At 43.5% G+C, this 21,391-nt stretch overlaps 1 protein-coding gene across 1 annotated transcript in view; it reads right to left on the bottom strand.

The window, feature by feature from the left end:
• The window catches only part of asic4a (acid-sensing (proton-gated) ion channel family member 4a), a 195,814-nt gene extending 182,486 nt beyond the window's left edge, over positions 1 to 13,328 (bottom strand). The window contains exon 1 of the mRNA XM_015966821.3: positions 12,300 to 13,328. Coding sequence (XP_015822307.1) covers positions 12,300 to 12,875 — 576 coding nt within the window. The 5' untranslated portion in view covers positions 12,876 to 13,328. The remainder of the gene's footprint in view (positions 1 to 12,299) is intronic.
• Between the last annotated feature and the right edge of the window lie 8,063 nt (positions 13,329 to 21,391).

The following is a 21,391-nucleotide window of genomic DNA, read 5'->3' on the forward strand; positions in this document are numbered from 1 at the left end:
AGGGCAGAGGACAGGAAACTCTTTAGTGTTGTTGTAAAGCTGCAGTATGTAAGAATATAGTGATACATTTATAGTGAGAAAATTTCAAAAGAGTCTAATGTTTCCGTCATTTTGTAAGGAAGGTTATACTAAAACATATTTCATATCCAGCTGCGGGGATTGTCAGGTTTTTATTTTTTTTCCTTTTAAAACAAAGGAAGGAGGGACGTAACTACGGTTGTCACGGTCTGCGTTCTGCGTCTCCCTCATGTGCCTCCTTGTGTTCCCCAGCCCACTCCAGGTTTTGTCCCTTGGGTGTTCCCCCTAGGTTTCAGTGTCCCTGCTCCGTTGTGCTCCTCCTCTGTTTATTAGTCTCACCTGTGCACAATTCCCTAATCACCCAGCCCTTGTCTATATAACCCTGTCTGCGTTCCAGTGCGTTGTTGGTCCATTGTCCTTGTCAGCGTTGCCCCCCCCCCCCCCCCCTCCTTAGGTTTTTGGCGTTGTGCTCTCTTAGGTTTCTAGGTTTTTTGGCTACTGCATTCTTAATAAAGAATGTTTTCTCTTACATCCTCTCCTCCCTCATGTCTCCGCACATTGGTGTTACTTTAGTGTATTTTCTGACCTCAGGAACCCCTTTCTGCTTGAACCAGCATAAGGTATTTATTTATTTACTTGTGTGGTGCAACAGAAAAAAACGTTTAAATGTTTAATAAAGATGATTCTGCAAAATGACAAAATGACCTCAAAGACAAAGGTCAAAACCAAAAAGTGAAAAAGACTCACTTCTATGATAACAATGTTGAATTCCCCTCAATAACAATAACTGACTCGAATAAAGTTTTAATAAAAGCAGAGAGTAGTTTGAGTCTCTCGAGCTTCGCAGTAAGAACATCACATCACTCTTTTATAAGCCTAAATGTTTTTAATTGGGATCTCCAGGAGAAGACGCTTTAGTGAGCGTGCACGGTTAATGTTAGCAGCTACAGAGCCATAATTTCGACTAAATCTAAATACTTTCAGATGTGCCATTTAGTATTTCTTTATTTGAAGTCCACAAGTTTAAAAAGGGGAATTAGGAGCCGATATCACTTCATGTGATTATAGATCTAAAGCTGTGGCAGGCGTGGGTAAAACCTACTTTAATGCTTTTAGTAGATAAGATAAATTGACTTTCCACTGAACAAAACTGCACTTGAACATTTCCCTTTTAACTTTGATATAAGGTGCAGCCAGTTTAAACAGCCAGGATGTCAAAATGTTATGAATTTCCTTAGTATTTTATAGCTTAAGTTGCCTTGACTAGTGCATGAAGAGCAATAATAAAAAGGTAATTTTAGTGGGAAAAAAATGCAGTCCAGCAGTGATTTATAAAAAGACAAAACAGAGATCCCTGCACAGCAAACAGCCTCGGTGGCCAGAAGGAGCCGCTAACATTAGGGAAGTATTAGCTTGAATTATTTAGGATTTTCCATCACAGTATAGCCTGTTGCTTCATGACCAAGGTGCACATTAGTAAGCAATACAGAATGTAACAGATGAACATGAAAATGTGCATGTAGCACATTTGCTGGTAAGCTAGCCTGGAGTCCATTTGTCAAATCGTTGTGCGTTCTCCCCATGAGTAAGCTAGAAGGCAAAAGCCATCATACAGGGAGGGCACGGCCAGGTTCACACCACCAAGTTATATAAATTCAGACAAAGTATCACACCTGTCAAAACATCTTAGCGTTAAAAACTTCCATTTCATTAGATAGAGCTAACAGTAACGAGGGACAACGCAGAGGAGAGAGAAAGAGATGCTAAAAAGAGTTGTGTGTGTGTGTGTGTGTGCGTGTGTGTGTGTGTGTGTGTGTGTGTGTGCGTGTGTGTGTGTGTGTGTGGTGATCAACTTGAAAAGGCAGCAGGGCACAGCCAAGAGTGTGACATTAGACGTAAATCAGAAAAAGAAGGGCCGAGTGTCCAGCCAAGCGAACAGACGAGACCCCCGTGTTCAGACCGAGCCAGGGGTAAATATTCACTTTGACATTTGTGCCGTACGTGGTCTCCGTCGGCTGAACTGCTGCTGACTGACATTTTCATCCAAGTCACACCGGGCATGTTCCAGCAGTCCTGTTTAAAATATCTGATACACCCAGTTTGCACACACCCAGCAGCTGATCAACTCCTGACATATTCACAGAGGGGATTTCATCGGTTGGTGGGATGTGGATGTGAACATTTCATTTAGTGGTAATTTCTGCCTCCTCTCACTGAGCCTTTATTTAGACTTGAACCCGAGTTATACTTTGGAAGAAAAACTATGTAATTTTCACATAATTTGACAATATTTTAAGATGTTGAACACTAGTTTAATCAATACATTTGCGGTGGTCTCTGGTAGGAATTAATTCCTTGCAAGTCGTACTCTGGGGAGAAAAAAGCCCAGAAGCGCTCGGATCAACAGGGTAAAGTCTGCTGCAGTAGAGTGACAGCAGACAGCATGACTCGGAGTCTTATTTCCTGATATTTAGACATTTTGCCTTGAACTGGCTAACAACAACACAACTGACTCCCTTTGCTCAACGACATGGATGCTTTATCTCCACAAATAAAACAAGCCTGGAGGAGTTCTGCCATGTGGTTGAGTCGCTAATGGTCAAGGTCAAGGTCAAGGTAACTTTATTAATACCCGCAGGTAAATTTGCGCCCAGTTACACACACAGTCACAAAAAATACACACATCAATAAAAATATAAAAACAAAACATGAATAAATAAAAATAAAGTAAAGTAAAATAGCCACGCCAGACTCATTGATTGTTACTGCCTCAGGAATAAAGCTCCTTTTATACCTCTTGGTCCTGCACTTAGGCACCGTCCTGATGGCAGGAGAGCAAACTGGGCGTGCAGTGGGTGGCCCGTGTCCCTAACAATAGCTTTGGCAATTCTCTCTACCTGCCCACTGTACAGCTGTGCCACACTTTTCACTGGTTTTCCAAGCAGACGACCCGACCACTTTACTATCCTGTTCAGCGTTTCCTTTTATTTAAGATTTGCCTGGCCAAACCACGAGGCTAAGGAAAAGGATAAAACACTTTCAATAAAAGAACAATAAAACATGGACATTATAGTCCTGTCCACATGGAATGAGGCCAGTTTTCTAAGGCAGTCCAAACGCTGATGGCCTTTCTTACCCACAGCATCACAGATTTCCTCAAAATTCAGCTCCCTGTCAATAATTGTCCCCAGATATTTATATGATTCCACCTGCTCAATAGTTTGACCTTTGATTATGGAAAGATCATGCTGTTGTTGAGGCTTCCTTCTAAAATCGATGATCATATCTTTTGTTTTAATTACATTAAGTTGTAGATATGATTCATCACACCAAGAGATAAAATCATCAAGAACAGGTCCATGGCTGTATTCCCCTTCTCTCAGGAGACTTACAACTACAGAATCATCAGCATATTTAATAATTGTCCTTCTCTCATGTTTGCTTTGGCACATGTTAGTGTATAAAATATACAACAAATGGTAATAGTTAGCTTATGCTAGCTGAAAAGTTCAATGCTGTTTCCTGCACCTTGAAACAACAACAACCTTCCCCGCTGCGAGTCAAGATGGTTCAGTCGTAGAAATGTCAGGATTTTCCAGTCCTAGAGTTTCACCGTCTATTTTCTATTAGAAGCTAATGCAGGAGATAGGCGTAGGAGACTATTTTCATATTCAGCCTGCATGAAAAACTCAGAATGACTGATTATAATCAAAATCAACCATAAAAAATGTTTTTCAGTGTTACACACCTTTGTTTTGTTTTTCACCAAACTTCATGAAAAGATGAGTTTATTTTACCTAATTTATTTATTTGTTTTGCTTAGACTGTTAAAGTAAAAGCTAATTTCTGTTTATTATTGTTATTTTTCTTAATATTTTGTGCATTTTTCAGAACATAAAGAAGTGGTCCATTTAACCCTTTCATTTTCTAAAGTTTTCATCCTTTAAGCACCAAAAAATGCACTAAGGACATATTAGGGTTAAATTGCTGATCCTCAGTGAGTGTCTTTTTGAGTGTAAACTCTACATGTAGAATCCTGCAACATTACAGAAAAAATGCATCAAAAAATACAGGATTATTTCATTTCCTTCTTATGTTTTCATCACTTTAATGTTTAGCATCTCTGTCTTTTCACCTGTGTTTGCTAGCTCTCTCCAACTAATTAAACCCTACATGCGAGGGGAATGACGAAGCACAAGCCCATTATGTGGCGACCTAAGAGCAAGCTTGGTTAATTTTTCAGAGGAGTTTCCACTAATGCATTCAGAGATGGGGGTGTAAGACGAAATGGAGAGCTCACATTGGCAGCTTGTAAATTTAAAATGATCTTAGCCATTTTTAATTTGTATGGCGGATGACATTCACCACTACTGCTAAATTTAGGAGAAACAGTTAACTTTAAATCACCCTGACAATTTTCTCCTAAATGATGATTCCTCTGTTCGTTGGGCTGCTGCAAATGAATCCTTTGAAACTGGTAATTTGTTGATATTTGAAAATACCACAGTTTATTCATGGAAAGAGGGTTTGCATGGTGGAAATTAAATGATGAGAGAAAAAGTTGTGACGGTAACTGCTGAGCGTGAATGCACAGTTTTGTTTACAGGAGCTACATTTAAAATAAATCACGAGGATCACAACACTGCGGAAGATTTGTTATTGAATTAAAGACGAATAGAAAAAAATGTTTAGTTTTCGTCTTTTAGATCCAACTTTAAAGATCTCATTCACTTATTTCAATACCTATGCAGAGGCGTCTATTATAAATAAATGCCTTGTGAGTCGATCTCTGTGGAGAAAAGAAAAGTTTCAGGAAGTGGAAGTTAACCAAAGGAGTGTGGGGTGGAAAAAAACAGACACAATATATGTAGACACCCGGTGGACTGGCACTGCCTAATGGAGTTGGCGTAGCAGCGGGCCGCCATCTTGGATAGGTTGCCCCCTGTGCAAATATAATAAAATAAAAAATCCCAACAGCAAGGATAGAAAAGTAATGCCAGGTGATCTGTTTTCAATAGTGCGCCAATTGTTGCGACCGTAAGCCACACAAAAAACCGCCATAGTTGCTCACCCTGCGTTGACTCCAGTTAGGTTTGGAGTGTGAGCCCTAGTGACCACCGGAAGCATCAGCGGTGCGGAACGGCAGCACAACGGTTTCATCGTGACAATCACAGCACTCCAGTGCACACCAGGAGAGTCTCCGCAGCGAAGCAACTTCTCTGCCATGCTCCTCGCTCCACTTGCGAGATCACAAGATTCCTCGAGACTTCAAAGGTTACGATTTGTTTATGCCGTCCGCCATTCAAACAACAAGAAGAAAATTATGTTGTCGTTGCTGTTTGGTGTCATATATGATGTTCCCCTCCACTGCCAGGATTAAAGCCATGAAAAACACAGCGCTGCACTTCTGGAACAACACTGGGAGTAAATAAGCCGTTGGGTCACACGTCAGCCTCATATATATGAAATAGCGATGCTGCAATACTTTATTTTTTTAATTACCGGGGATTTGAGACTGAATCCGTGTTTGATTTCCTGTCTAGCCCTATGCTAACTGAGGTAACTGACGCTTCCCAGAAGCGGCTCGTGGAAAAGTCTTTAGAGGCGTGCTTCTGAGTTTGAATCACTCCAAAGACTATACTGGGGTGAAGCAGTGCCGTTCCGTGCTGCTGATGCTTCAAGTTTGCAGTAGCGTTGAGGATCTCAGCCAATATGGTGGCAACGCTGTTACGCTCTCCAGCGTCTTCAGTGGAAAACGGCAGGATTTGGAGTCTACTCTTTATTGTTTCAGGCATCTCGCCTTTGATTGGCTGACAAGAACGCAACTCTACGACTGCCTCTTTTCTTTGCAACGTTGATGATTTCTCTCCACAAAATAATAACAAGCCTGAAGGAGTTCTGCCGTGTGGTGGCGTTGCTAATGCTAACTGTTAGCTTCTATCAGCCGAGACATTCTCTGCTGTGTCCTGGACGCTAAACCAACAACAGCCTCCCTCATTGCGACATCGATCTGTGCTTCCTGAGTGCTTCTTTGTCTGCTTCATATCAGACGCTAATGCAGGAAATAGGGGTAGAAGTCTATTTTTCCATTCAACCTGCTTTTTAAACTCAACGACCAATTGTGTTAGAAAAAAAGGGCAAGTAAAAAAAACTGTTTCTCTGCTCTTTGAAACAATCTTTTTCACAGTTTGTAAGCTGTGAGTCATTTCATATTGCCCCGTAATTTCAGCACCTTGGGGGGGGGGGGGGGGGGGGGGGGGGACGGTAGACAGTGTATATTGATTGATCTGCAGTGGATATGAGCTAAAATAAACAGATGCCTTGTTCTAAAGATCTAATCCTCCACCAGCTCCGGCTGCATTAACAGATGCAGCTGAGACTGGGCCCAAAACACAGACACAAGATAATTAGTCACACCAGGCCTGGAGTGGGAAGGGCAGGGAAGCAATCTGACTGAAGGATGTATCGATTCCTCCGGAGAGGGAGGGGCGCCCAGTCAGGAGTCATGATCAATCTCACAAGCCAACTCTCTCAATCTGTGACGAGACCCGTGTGTTGTACCAGGAAGCATTCTACCTTTGCTGCTGCTGTGTGTGTGTGTGTGTGTGTGTGTGTGTGTGTGTGTGTGTGTGTGTGTGTGTGTGTGTGTGTGTGTGTGTGTGTGTGTGTGTGTGTGTGTGTGTGTGTGTGTGTGTGTGTGTGTGTGTGTGCAGGCACATTAACAGTACCAGCAGCTTGGTGTATGACTTGTCAGAGAGAGACGAATGTCTGTGTGAGTAAAAGACTCCCAGGGGTTAGGGAAGGGTGGGGTGGGTGGGGTGGGTGGGGGGGGGGGGGGGATTCAGCAGCAGCAACACAACATCGGAAGCCTTCATCGTGGAGTTAAAAGCCATCCCCGAGCTGCAGATTCTCCTCATCAAGCTCTTGGCACAGACACGCCAGCAAGAGAGGAAAAAAGAGGAAAGCTTCTCAAACATAAACTGTTTGCATATTATCCAGTTTCTGGTCACAGGTGGGTTTCATCTGATTAGACAGCGGTGATGCATATCAGAAGGGGAAGTCGACCAGTTGCACTGTACTGCAATTCATCTTCCACTGATACACTGGAGGAGGAGGAGGAGGAGGAGGAGGAGATGGAGAGGAAGGATACAGCCTCCAAAGATAAGAAATTGGTGTTTTTTTCCTCCTTCTTTGTTCTTAAAAATTAAACAAAGAGAAGAAAATGCTGCACATATTTGTTTATGAGTTGTTTGAAGCCTAATACCCCCTCAGTGCGTGTGTGTGTGTGTGTGTGCGTGCGTGTGTGTGCGTGCGTGTGTGTGTGTGTGTGTGTGTGTGTGTGTGTGTGTGTGTGTGTGTGTGTGTGTGTGTGTCAGATATCAGACAGCACGTTAAGCTGCGGGGACTCCCACAGCAGTGCAACTGTAGATGGCTAATTGACAGGCTGCTGGAGATGAAGCCAGTCAAGATATCCAGTCACTTTCAAGCTCACACACTCCGTGCTCTTCACCAGGGGGTAAGGCTGGTCGCTGGTGGAAACGCCTTTGTGTGTGCGTGTGTGTGTGTGTGTGTGTGTGTGTGTGTGTGTGTGTGTGTGTGTGTGTGTGTGTGTGTGTGTGTGTGTGTGTGTGTGTGTGTGTGTGTGTGTGTCTGCTGCTAAGTGGTGAGCAGACTTTTGACCCGCTGGGAAAGAGGATGCCAATCTCAGTCATCTGCACATGCACACATTAGATTATCACACACTCACTCACACACACGCGGGTGCGTGCGTGCGGTGTACAACTCAGAATGAAAGCCCGTGCTGGAGTTTCTGTAGGACTCCCACTCAGCCAAAGGTCAAGGATGTATTTCTTGTCCTGACATGGATGGCCTCGTTTCCATCTCACACACCTTTGGTTGGATTCGACAAACAACATCCAGCGCTCGGGAAGACCTCTGGTCCCTGCTTTTGTGCTTAAAAACACAAAACAAAGTTTTTTGTGTGATTACACCAACAAATCTCCCGCCATATTGCTCTGTTACAAACTCTGCCTCTAACATCCAGACTTTATTGCATCTCTTCTCTTCACACTAAGCACCGTTTTCCTTTGCTGTGCTTTGCTCGGCCGGCTAGGGGGTGCTGCCGATATCTCCCGGGACTCTGCCGGCTCCTGGTTGTGGCCCCCAGGGGCGATCCTCTGCACCTATCGAGGGGGGCGGGCGCTTTTCTGGTCGCGGTCTCCCTGGGGTTCCTGTGTTCTGGGGCAGCTCCTGGATCTCTGGGACTTGGAGCTCCCCCCGTCTCCTACACATCTTTGGGGGGCGGATCTGTGACCCCTCACACTCTCTGTTGGACGCTCCTATAGAGAAACCTTACATAAACAAGCGCGTGTACACACACAGGTGCTCACATGCTGCTCTCATAAGTATGGGCTTGGGCACGTTAAACACATGTCGGCTGTGGTTGGCACTAAATGCACTGTGATTTATAATCGTGTGATTGTTCAGTTAAACATGTTGATTATATATTTTTTCATCAAGTTGATGCAGTGATAGATGGATCTTGTTGTATTGTTGTTGTGTCCCATTTTTTTGTATTTTTTTCTCTTTCTGCATGTCTAGAAGCAGACTCTTGTTCATTATTGTTTATTTTTGTAGCCCACCCCCACCCCCCCCCCCCCCCCACCCCCACCCCCACCCCACCACCAACACCACCACCTTTTGTCTCTTCCTTTCTCTTTCGCCTCTGACTCCGTGTCTGGTCAGAATTACAAAGCATTCAAAAACAATAACAATGAAGTTTTAAGTATCAGGCGTGACATTAAAAGCAGACGCTTTGATGCTCCACCTGAGAGTAAATCTGTAAGGCTTGTCACCAGCATTGAGACATCAGTTCTGTTTGCTTCACAGCCAGACAGGACACGGGGAAAAAAACACAAACCAAAGTTTTTTGTGCGATTACACCAACAAATCTCCCGCCATATTGCTCTGTAACAACCTCTGCCTCTAACATCCAGACTTTATTGTGTCTCTTCTCTTCACACTAAGCACCGTTTTCCTTTGCTGACGATTTTTCTCCCCTGATGACCCACAGGGGCCGTGCACTTGTTCAGATTGCTTTTTTATGCCACTTCCCTCGACTGAAAATTTACATTTCTGTGATTTAAGGCCTCTGTCTTCGCTCTGTGAAGGATAAAATGGAGTAGAAGGGGGGTAAACATCATCTGTGGCTTACACCGTTAAACATTCAATTATCTATAAAATACCCAACAGAGGCTTCAGTCAGTTAAATGACAAACTGAAGGCGAAGAGCTCTTCAGAGCTGCCCTTGTTAACACAGGTTTTTATAGATCTCTTCACATGCCACCCTATAGGTGCTTCGCTGTCTGCATGAATATATGCAGAGAGTATCTGTCCTTGCTGAGAGCAAAATCTGATAATGCAGCAGCAAACCCAGCTGAGAGTCAGAGCAAACTACTACATAGCTTTGCTTAGAAGAAAGAAGCCAAAGGGCTGGCTGCTCATCTCAGCGACAGCACCTCGCACTTGATGAACAATTATTCAGAGTTCGACTGGAAGAAAAATATTAATCTATTTATTCATGGCTTGTTGAATCAGCTTTATCTTCTGTGATTAATCCAAGTCAATAATGTAATCTTTAATTATAAAGAATGGCCTTATTACCTACGTCAAATAATCACGCCGGCCTGCGCGGCTGAAAGGAGGAGAATGAATTTCTCAGATACGTGACTTTGTATTTTCCTGCCATAAATTAGAGCTCCGCTTCGGCCCTGAGATCCGGCTTTATTATAAAGGCTAAATTCACACATCTCAACTCTTTGGGGAATAAAAAAGCAGCACAGAAAATCCATCTTCTGATTTTTAATCCACACATTCAAAACCAAAGATTATATGTGACGTGAAAAACAAATCCAGGCCAGAAGTCGACGCCACAGGTCACGGCCCGTTTGTGAGAAAGCCTAAATGTCAGAAAATACTGAGACTTTAGTCCGTCATACCTTTTTGCTCCAACAGTCTGAAATCCATGTAGCTATTACCAAAATAAAACATCTGCTGCTTCCAGTATGATCAATCGAAAGAAAAGGCATTACAAAGAGCCGATCCTGGAGGAGGGCCCCGTGAGAGCAGGAATAATGACTCACTCGTGCAGGGCTTCTTTCTGTGTTTGTACATGTGCACGTGTGATTAATAGCACATCAGCAGTAATAATGGCTCTTTCCTGTAACAGACGTGATTTGCTGTTACAAACACACACACACACCTGTGTAACTGTGTGTGTAGAAGTTTCGTGTGCGGTTTTCTTACTTTTTACACGTTGCTCTCAGGGCCCACAACTCCCAATCCCTTCTTCCCAGTTTTTTGCTCAGAGTGAGTGATTTGTCATGCACGGAGGCAGCCTGTAACAGATCCAACGGACAGCCCCAGAAAACGTGGATCACATAGCTGACAGAGACAAAACAGCAGCTTGGGGAACTTTCCTCTGGATCTGAAGTCACGGAGGCTCGGGAGAGAGCAACCGGACTACGAACGTGTGAAGCGTCTGCTAATTGGAAGAGTGAGTGTGTGTGTGCGTGTGTGTGTGTGTGTGTGGGGGGGGGGACGTTATCATTAAAGCTGAACTTTCACGTTCCTGTTATGTTTTGTTTGGATGTTCCCTGAGAAACTTGATTTGTGTTTTATTCACTGGCTTAAATCATTTTTTCATAGTTTTCAGATGTGGGATCCATTTTAACGCCACCGGTAAGTTTACAGGAACCTGCTTTGAAAACATAAAACAAAAAGAACATTTTTTGGTAACACTTTACAATAACAGTCCCTTTATTATGTTGCTAAGTGTATTATTAAGCATTAACAAACAATCCTTTTATCCTTTTATGAACGTTCACCATATTGTTTTTATATGTCCTTAAGGTTAAGACAAAGGGCCGGGGGGGGGGGGGGGGGGTATCTATTGCTATTAAGCAGTTGTTAATACTTTATTTAATAGCTTATTAATGTTTAATAAAGTGCTAAGTCATGTTAATAAAGGGACCCTTATTGTAGTGTGTAACCTGGTTTTTTTTTAGAAAACTAAACTGGCTTATTTTGGTACACATCTTCTAGTGCCATCTTTGCGATAAGTCGGTGACCATGTCAATGTTCAACACACCCTATTACCACTTGACACCCACAGTTTATCATCACTAAAGCAATCGCATATCCCTTTTCCTGCAGGAGCGATGGGGAAATCCATCTCCTGGACGGACAATGCCTTAAATAAATAGTGCACAGAAAAATAAGCACAAACTATCCTCCTTTCACCTGATTCCTCCAAGCTTTTCCAATGCTTCTCTCCCACACACACACACACACACACACACACACACACACACACACACACACACACACACACACACACACACACACACACACACACACACACACACACACACACACACGCGCGCACACACACACACACACACACACACACACACACACACACACACACACACACACACACACACACACACACACACACACACACACACACACTCATGAAAATTGTTTCTTTCTTTTAGTCAATCTAGCTAATGCAAAAATCATGTATGTCGGTGTTTAAATATTTAATCCTAACAGCAGCGAGATTGAAATACAACACTGAAGAAGCATTACTCCCTCCCTCCTGAAAGGTACAAGCGCCCAGAGCTCGAGCCAGCCGCTCTGCAATGTCAGACAGCGAGAGTGGGAGCGACAGGGAGCGATGGAACGAGGAAGAATAGACTCGGCTATTTTTGATGACTATTTTGTTGCCATGCGCTCTCAGCAGCGAGGCGGCATTAAAGCACAGTTTGCCTTAGAAAAAATAAAGTACACAACCACATATGACAGCTCTGTGTTTTCCCTCTTCGGGAGCAGACTTTGTTTTTTGACGTTCCAGATTGCACAGCTGAGGAGAAACACTGTTGCTGCTCTGAACTTGGAGAGACGAGATGCAGCTCAACGACTGAGGCAAAGCCATGAATTTTGCATGCAGAACTGCATCGTGGGAACCGAACGCCCCATGGAGATGGGTTTAAAGACAAAGAGAGTTGCTCTCCTCTAAAAGTGTTCAGTTTGATCTCACTTTTATCAGTGGTTTCAGATGAAACATGAAGAATGTCGGGAAGAAAGGCACTCAGGAATCCTTGTGGTTTTATAAGGCAAAGACTCAAAAGTAAAAGACTTCATTTAGTCTAAACGGCACAGCTGTGAGGAGAGCGAGTCGGGCAAAAAGTGCAACTTTAAGAAACTTTTGCACTCACCACAGAGAAGTCCTCGCTGGAGCAGTTCTGTCCACTGAAATTGCAGCTCATCAGCATCTCATCTAGCTGATGTCCCGTCCTGTTGAAGATGTCCTGCATGTCAGGAGCGGGATACATCAAATCAGTGGGTTTGTGTCCATCCCTGTTTTTGGGGGGCAGACCTGTCAGGTTTGCCAGGTGGTAGATGTCGGCGTCAGTCAGAGCGGAGAAGCGGAAGCGGTTGATGTTGCAGATGGTCACAGCAGGGAAAACCATCTCAGGGCTCGCCTCTTCATTCAAAGCCGTGACATGAGGATGCTCCAGGTAGGAGATGGCACACTTAGCGGCTTGGTACAGAAAGAGTGCTAGAGAAGTCAAGAAGGCAAGAGCCCACAGAGTCTGCCGGATGCCCAGACGACCAGAGACAAAGATGTGGTTAATCCCATGGAGGGAGCAGGAGTTGGCAAACCCGGCCAAGTCTTTGGCCGGTGGTGTGCAGCTCTCCTCGATCAGGCTCTCCTTATCCCCATCCTGCTGGCTTTTCTGCTTCTCATCCTCCTCTGCAAATTTGATTTTGCAAACAAATTCGATAGGCATGTGGGCAGCCAGGTCTGCGTTTTGGTTTTGTTTTAGGTGGCAGCTATCAGCCCTGGATCACTTCCCTCCTACTTCCTTGGCTTTTGTCCACTGAGCAGGAAACAACTCCAGAAAGAAGAGGGAAAAAGGCAGGAGAGTTTGTTGCTGCTGCTGCTGTCGCTGCTGCCTGCGCTGTGACTGATAGTGCTGCTGCTTCTGCTGCCACGGCTCTCTGCGACTACAGCGCTGCTGCTGCTGTGCTGCTCCTGCTCTGAATGCTTGTCTCACTACTTGATCAGCTCACACAGTCCCGCTTATCAGCAGTAATACAGCTGTCAAAAAAAGAAAAACCCAACATTAACACCCATGTACACAGCTTCAAAGCCACAAATGAAAATGCAGCATCACATGCTTGGCCAAAATAAGAACAGGACAATTAATAATTCACGAGAAGGTAACATTGTGATTATTTCCTCCTCACTGGCAGCCACAACTTTCCCCCGTCATCCCCTTGAGTCCCACCGGCACCCCCTGCTGTGTAATCCACTTGACTGACTCATGCGTTCACTTCTTGACCTGAAAATAGTTGATGTCAGAGGTCATTCTGTCCAAAACAAGCAGGGTTTAACCCGTAGGAGGTCCCAGGATCTTAAAGCTGTAATGGCAAATTTGGAAAATTAGCTTAAAGCCTTTTTTTCATGCTTCTTAACAACATTCTAACATGGTGTAACTATAAATATATAGTGGAGATAAAAAAACAAAGTGGTTCTCTTGCATTTGTCTAAAAAACTCATAATACAATCTCAAAATAACACATTTTTGGACCAAACTCAGCCAATGGACCATCCAGCTGTTGGTCCCATTGAACCAACCTCCCTGGGTTTCTTGCGTATTTAGCAACAGAACACCAGTGGTTTGACAGGATCTCCGCTCAATAATATCAGAGAAGGAAAACATCCGGCTGCTACCACTTCAGCTTTAGTACACATTACCAGAGTCTCAAAAAGAAAAGCATCATTTGAAGTCACGGACAACAAAAGACGACTGGACCTAGAAAACTTCGACTGGTGTCTCATTTCATTCGGCACCGCGAGTTTCTGGTTCCAGCAGAAGCGTCTCGGGGAAGATACCCTTGGGGAGGGGTGAGACTTCCATGACCGTGTTTGTCTTCAAAAACTAGCTAGTTCTGTAGATTTGCTATAACAGCTTTAATGCCTCCCCAGATAAGGTCCCAAGAGAATTTCTAATTGAAACGATAATGAGGAGAACGAGAAGTGGGACTGAGCACAATGTAACTGCTGGCAATCAATCTTGTCTTTGCGACAAAAAAAAAGTAAAAGACTATTGATCTGGTGAATGTGTCTGTCAGAGATTAAGCAAGCCAGTACAACGGAGTTTCCTTATCAGAAACTGATGCATGAATCAGTTAAAAAACACTTCCAGATCTGGACCTCAATGATGCTAAAGATGTTGAAATACAGTATTGATCCCCCTCCATCCCTACCCTTTACAGTGTGTGCCTTCAGTGCTGTTAATGGCCCTTTTCCAAGTTGCCAAACAAAATTATGCAAATAGAAGACAGAAAAGTGAGCGCCCTTATGCATGCTGTTCCCCTTTAAATGGAATTAGTCATGCGGGTCACATCACATGGGGCTGGGACCTCTGGAGAAAAGGCGTGTTTAAAAGTGAATTCAACCGCTCCAAACATGCGCGTGCCAAGTCAAGTCAGCGAGGGCATCCGGAATGTGACATTACGTATGGGAACAAATACTGGAACAACAACAACAACAAAAGAAATAACAAATGAGAGGACAAAAGAGGCTGGCTCTTTATTTCAGCAGAATGTGATGAAGACAACATTTTAAAGAAGCACTTTGTCATGATGAACACTAAAGATGATTTAATTATCTTTAAATCAAAGTTGACTCAATGTTTTCCTTAAGAATTTCTTTTTTACATCTAACCAACAAAGCTTGCATTTTATCATTCATCACAATTGTATGATTTATACTATCCCAAAGCTCAGATAAACAGAGAAATGTTGGATATTATTTTTATTTTCTTTGAACAATCCGTGGTTTAGATCTGCCTCCCAGCAGGCTGCGTGATCCTCTAACACCAGTGTTTTATCAGTTCTTTCCCCAAAGATGCTGGGCTTATTTACAGTCTCACACACAGTCCACACTGCAAAACTAAATGCCAAATGTGAATCAAAAGTGTCTAGACATATCTGTTAGATGAAAACCATCTAAGGAGTAGATGGCATTGCATTAGTTTGTCAGAGCCAATAAAGCTCTGAAGAGGAGACTTTTTTTGTTTGATGCCTTGAGATTAAAACTCAATTTTAAATTGGTGACCTTGGAGCTTATTTGTGACACCATGAAAAATAAATACCCGAGTTATTTTGAAAAAAGACTGGTTGAAGGCCTTGAAAAACCTCATGGTCACTTGGTAAGAAATGGGTCCAAGCAGGTGACCACAGTGGGAATTTGCTCTTTTTGGTTTGTTTCAAAATGAAGTAATTTGAAAAAATTGGTCATATTGTTTTTCAGAGAGAAAGAGAGAAAAAGAATGCTGATTTATCTTTTAATACACAAGAGCTCCATCTATTGGATGTCCATGCAGGCAATGCCAGCCTTTGGAGAAATAAACCAGGTTATTGTAAAAAGGCGTATCGAGAGTACACTTTAACTAAAAGTATCAAAACTAACAAAAATCAACACCTTACAAATTTTATTAGCTGGTCGTTTATGTATAATCAACCAATGAGATTTACACCGAAAGGATTGTATTACATACTGACTTCAAACAGATTTTTACAAACTGATTTAGTAAATACCAACACCCTAATGTTGACCATGTTATTTTAAATGTAATATTAATTGTGGCTTTTCTGAATCGTAATTTGTTCTTCTGCATATATTCGGGGAAAACATCCATCCTCGAAAAAACACAACTTAAAGAGGCAACATGTAGTTTTTACCATTAATCCATCTAAATGTTGTTGAAAATGAATTAAATGATGCCCAGTTCTTGAAAAATATTGGCAGCTTTGTAACATATAACCATAAAAAACGAAGGTGTTTCTCAATGTCAAGGTGCCTGGCCTTGCAAGGCGATGTCTTGCGAGGCCAGGCGCCTTACTTACGAGGACACGGTCCTTCCTTGGTCAAAGAAAACTGTTAAATGGAACAGACTTACATCACGTGACCATGGTTTCCACGGCGGTCACGTAACGTCACGTGACACGGGAGATAACGTTATACTTTATACGTATAAGTTTCAATATGAATATATAACGAGCCTTTCACATTTCAAATTGTGTACATATTTGTTAAACATATTTTCTGTAATTGTAATATATTGTAATTGTATTATACAATAACTCTTTGATGACTTGATTATTATTATTATTCTGAGCTACTACAGCAATCAATTTCCCTCTGGGATTAATAAAGTACTTCTGAATTGAATTGAATATAAGCAAGTTACTACCTGCTAGCCACTGAAGTTGAAACTAATAATCAACAATAGATAACTTCTGTGGGTCTAAAAAAACATTTTAAATTAGTTAACTTACTTTTAAACTTGAAATTTGCCCCCGAAGAAGCTGCCGGCTTTTGATCCGCCATCATTTTGAAAATAATGCGGCATATTCTGGGTAATTTTTGACCAAGGCTAGGCTACAAGACACCTCCCGTGTATCCTTGCTCAGCTAGCTGAACAGCTAACAAACGGAGAACAGACGCCTCGGTAGAACATGAACATTGGAACATGCCTTGGCTGCTTCTGATGACGTATCTCCTAGGCAACCGGGGTGGGGACAAGACATCAAGGCAGAGTTCCTTGGCATTGAGAAACACTGTGGCTGTGTCTCAATTCAGGGTTTGCATCCTTCGAAGGACTCAGTCTACTCGGCCGACGTGGGCTGGGTCCTCCGTCGGCCGAGTAGACCAGATGTTAACGGCTGTGAATTTGGACAGGCCTAGCCTTCATGAATTCCCGCCACTCACTCGGTGAACGTTCCGTCGCCTAGCAACCGTGGAACCGCTGAGCAGAAGGGAGAAGGAACTTTAAACGATGGAGCTCGAAGTTTTATATAGCTTTTTAATAATTTCCTTGACTGTTGGAGAGCTAATTCAGAGAAAATACTTTCGACAAGCTGAGCCTGAGCAAAGATGTGATAATAGTTTTTAATACTTTCTAAGGCTCTTAATTTGACCAAAACCGATTTATCACCTTTTAAGAATTTTCAAGACCCAGCGGGATACCCTCTAGTAAACAATTCTCATTTGTAAACAAAAATAAAATTCAAGAGTTTAATACAGAACTGATTTTATTTGGATATTTCTTTTATATGTGCATGTTTAATCTCCCGCTTCACTGTCCGCCATTGTTTTTAAAAGTTCTATGTCCGGCCCGCAAGGCATCTTGGGAAATGTAAACCATTGAAGGATACACCGGACCCATCCTTCATACAGGTGAAAAGAAGGCCGAATTCGTCGACCGCATTTGAAGGAGTCTTCGAATTGGGACAGGCCTGGTCGCGGCGCTGTGACGTAACCGGCCGACGAAGGATGCAGACCCTGAATTGAGACACAGCCTCTAAGTCTTTGGGTGACGCCATCTTACATACCATGCTTTCTTCTACAGGAGCTCGTGAGGACAAAATGCATTTACTGCTTTGCAATGTTGGGAACGTTACTTTAAAAAAGTTATTAGTTATAGTTACTAATTACTTTGTCAAAAAAGTAACAGTTACTTACCGAGTTATAAAAGTAACTAATTACCAAGAAAAATAACTATTTCGGGGTTTTTTTTTCATTAAAGAATGAAAGAAAAATGGGTTCCCCTCTTAATTTCACTTACTTTATTTACTATAAATGACTACAATAGTGAAATATAAATGACTAATGACTGGAACATAATAAAATGTTTGTCCAAATGTTTTTTATACAACTGAATAATTGAAATAAATGGGCACTTAACAGGAGGAACTTCAAACACAAACATTTCACTAATCTAGACTATTACAATGTCACTGTGTGACATTTAACAAGACCCCGATCAGCTAAAATGTATAATTGCAAATAGAAACACCAGTAAAGGTTCCTGAGCCTTTAACTGGTCTCTCAGTCTAGTTAAATTACTGAAAAAATGTAATTTTGACCAGTATTCTAATTTTTCCAGCTTCACATCAGTGTGTGTTTTTAGTAGCATTTGTGCTGCTGGTAATCTAGTAATGGTTAAATAAATAAATAAAATCCTTTAAAATGACACTAGAAGAGGCACAAATCTGATGGAGGACTTAAATGTACTAACTTGGGTCAGACCCAAACACAGAAGAGCTGAAGCTGGGTGGTAAACACACACAGGTAGTTCTGATAACACCTGAGCTCCATGACGTTTGAGACTGATGCATCAGTGTTACAGCAGGACTAAAGACAAAATTAGAAACAGGTTACAGCTGGATGATCTAGGAAGGTAGAAGATCGTGACGTCTGAGCGGTGAACAGGTGAGCGGACCTTCGGGACGTCCCGCTGTCAAGCTACGGGCACGGCTGCAGATTCAGCCTGCAGCAGTGAATCTTCGGATCTGCATCTGTAATATCATGTCTTCCTTGTTCTTCACGGGCCATGATGCTCTTCGATGAAAACATCCGCCTCTTTAGCTCCCGATCAGCTGATGACGGCTTCAACACTGCGCTGCTGAATTAGTTACACACGCATTTTCTGATCAGTAATGGAAATGGCGTTATGATAATTGAAGAAGGTAATTAATTAATTACTTGTTACTGAAAAAAAACTTTTTTTTAATAATGCTGTTATTTTAAACAGCGTTATTCCCATCACTGCTGATTTGTAACAAAAGGTTACAAAACTTTCTCCTTTCATAAACGTTGTTTTACAGATTTACCTCTTCGCTCGATGCCACTGATGAAAGGGAGTCTGATGTGCTTGTCATTTTGCTGGAGGTTGCACTCCAAGGAATTTTTTACCCTAATGGCCACCTGTCGGTAGCATCTTACTTTAACACAAAAAGACTGCTTGCTTACAATGATTTAGGTATGTACTACCCCCCCCCCCCCCCCCCATTGCCAGGGAAAATACACACAGTCACTTTAAATAAAGTAATTCAATCTAAAGTGAAAAAGTGGCCAAAGTAGTCTGCTAATTGTCTATTTTGCTCATCAGTGAGACCGTTTGCCATCCATCCATCCATCCATCCATTTTCATCCGCTTATCCGGAGTCGGGTCATGGGGGCAGTAGCCTAAGGTGAGAGGCCCAGACTTCCCTCTCCCCAGCCACTTGGGCCAGCTCCTCTGGGGGAATCCCAATGCGTTCCCTGGCCAGGTGAGAGACATAGTCCCTCCACCGTGTCCTGGGTCTACCTTTAGGTCTCCTCCCTGTCGGACGTGCCCGGAAAACCTCACCAGGGAGGCGTCCAGGAGGCATCCTGACCAGATGCCCGAGCCACCTCAACTGGCTCCTCTCGATGTGGAGGAGCAGCGGGTCTACTCCGAGCCCCTCCCGAATGACCAAGCTTCTCACCCTATCTCCAAGGGAGAGCCCAGCCACTCTTCGGGCCGCTTGTATCCGCGATCTCGTTCTTTCGGTCACTACCCAAAGCTCATGAGTCATGACCATAGGTGAGGGTAGGAACGTAGATCGACCAGTAAATCGAGAGCTTCGCCTTCTGACTCAGCTCTCTCTTCACCACGACAGACCGGTACAATGCCCACATCACTGCAGATGCAGCACCAATCCGCCTATCGATCTCATGCTCCAGCTTCCCCTCACTCGTGAACAAGACCCCGAGATACTTAAACTCCTCCACTTGGGGCAGGACCTCATCCCTGACCTGGAGAAGGCATTCTACCCTTTTCCGAATCAAGACCATGGTCTCAGATTTAGAGGAGCTGATTCTCATCCCAGCTGCTTCACACTCAGCTGCGAACCGCTCCAGCGAAAGCTGAAGATCATGTTCTGATGAAGCCAACAGGACCACATCATCTGCAAAAAGCAGAGACCTGATCCTCAGGCCACCAAAACGGATGCCCTCCACACCTTAGCTGCACCTAGAAATCCTGTCCATAACGGTTATGAACAGAATTGGTGACAAAGGGAAGCTTTGGCGGAGTCCAACTGTCACTGGGAATGAGCCTGACTTACTACAGGCTCTGGCACCAGTCATACAGGGACCTAACAGCCCGTATCAGAGGGCATGGTACCCCATACTCCCGGAGTACCCCCCACATGGCCCCCCGAGGGACACGGTCAAACGCGTTCTCCAAATCCACAAAACACATGTAGACGGGTTGGGCAAATTCCCGCGCACCCTCCAGGATCCTCCTAAGGGTATAGAGCTGGTCCAGTGTTACAAGGCCAGGACGAAAACCACATTGCTCCTTCTGAATCTGAGGTTCAAAAATCCGACTGATCCTCCTCTCCAGAACCCCTGAATAGACCTTACTAGGAAGGCTCATGAGACCCTTTAGTTAGAACAAGGGCAGAAAATCAGGTGCATTGGGAAATACATTCAAAGGCATGCCAAGCCTGTAGGTGGCAGTAGTTCCTCAAATCTCTGGCTAAAAAACATTCCTTGGAATAACTAGGTTGTGGGCAATAATCGTCCCTAATGTTTTTCGTCTGTGGTCTTCTACGTAAACCCAAAACTAAGCTTGTAAAAATAAGAAAGCGAGTGTAAACACAGGTCACACATGTCAGAGCACTTTTGTCTAGTGGTTATTTATGCCCAAATCTCCCCTTTAGAGTTTTAATTTTTGGTGACGTACATCATCACTTTAGGGTAGATGACATGCCAAATCCCAGAAACGTATCTTCGTTTTGTGGTGCATCCAGCTACATTTGTACAGAGCTTCAGTGTCATGCGTTTAACTGGTGGACCCGTAAGAAACACCCAACACAGAATGACACGTTTTAAGAATGTTTATTAAAAGGGGAGAGGCAAAGACTAAGTCAGGAGACAGGAGGTCGTTACCAGAAGATCTGAGGTGGGAAATGTCCAATAGGGAAATGCAGACAGGGTAATCCAAAAGGCGAGGTTGGGGACGGAGCACGGTTCTGGATCTATGACGGCAAGGTGAGTAACAAGGCTGGAGAATTTACTAGCAGAGCGTTCAATAATCTGGCAGTGAACTGGTGGCTGGATGGTGAATATATAGCAGAGGGGGCAGGTGTGCGTAATGAGCTGATGGCAGGAACAGGTGCTGAGGAGATGACAGGCTTGATCCGGAAAACCGGACGAGAGACTCACTTGAATGCCCAGACAAGCACAGAACTCTCTCCAGAAGCCAGAGACAAACTGAGGTCCTCGATTGGAAATGATGTCCAAGGGCAGTCCATGAAGGCGGAAAACCTCCTTAGCCATGATGTTGGCCATGTCCTTAGCAGAGGGGAGTTTCCTGAGGGGAACCAGATGCGACATTTTCGAAAAACAGTCCACAATGGTGAGGATTACCTTACATCCATCAGAAGGGGGAAGACCCGTTATGAATTCCATACTGAGATGAGA

The sequence above is a fragment of the Nothobranchius furzeri genome, chromosome 14 (genome assembly GCF_043380555.1).
Source record: "Nothobranchius furzeri strain GRZ-AD chromosome 14, NfurGRZ-RIMD1, whole genome shotgun sequence".
NCBI classification, from domain to species: Eukaryota; Metazoa; Chordata; class Actinopteri; order Cyprinodontiformes; family Nothobranchiidae; genus Nothobranchius; species Nothobranchius furzeri.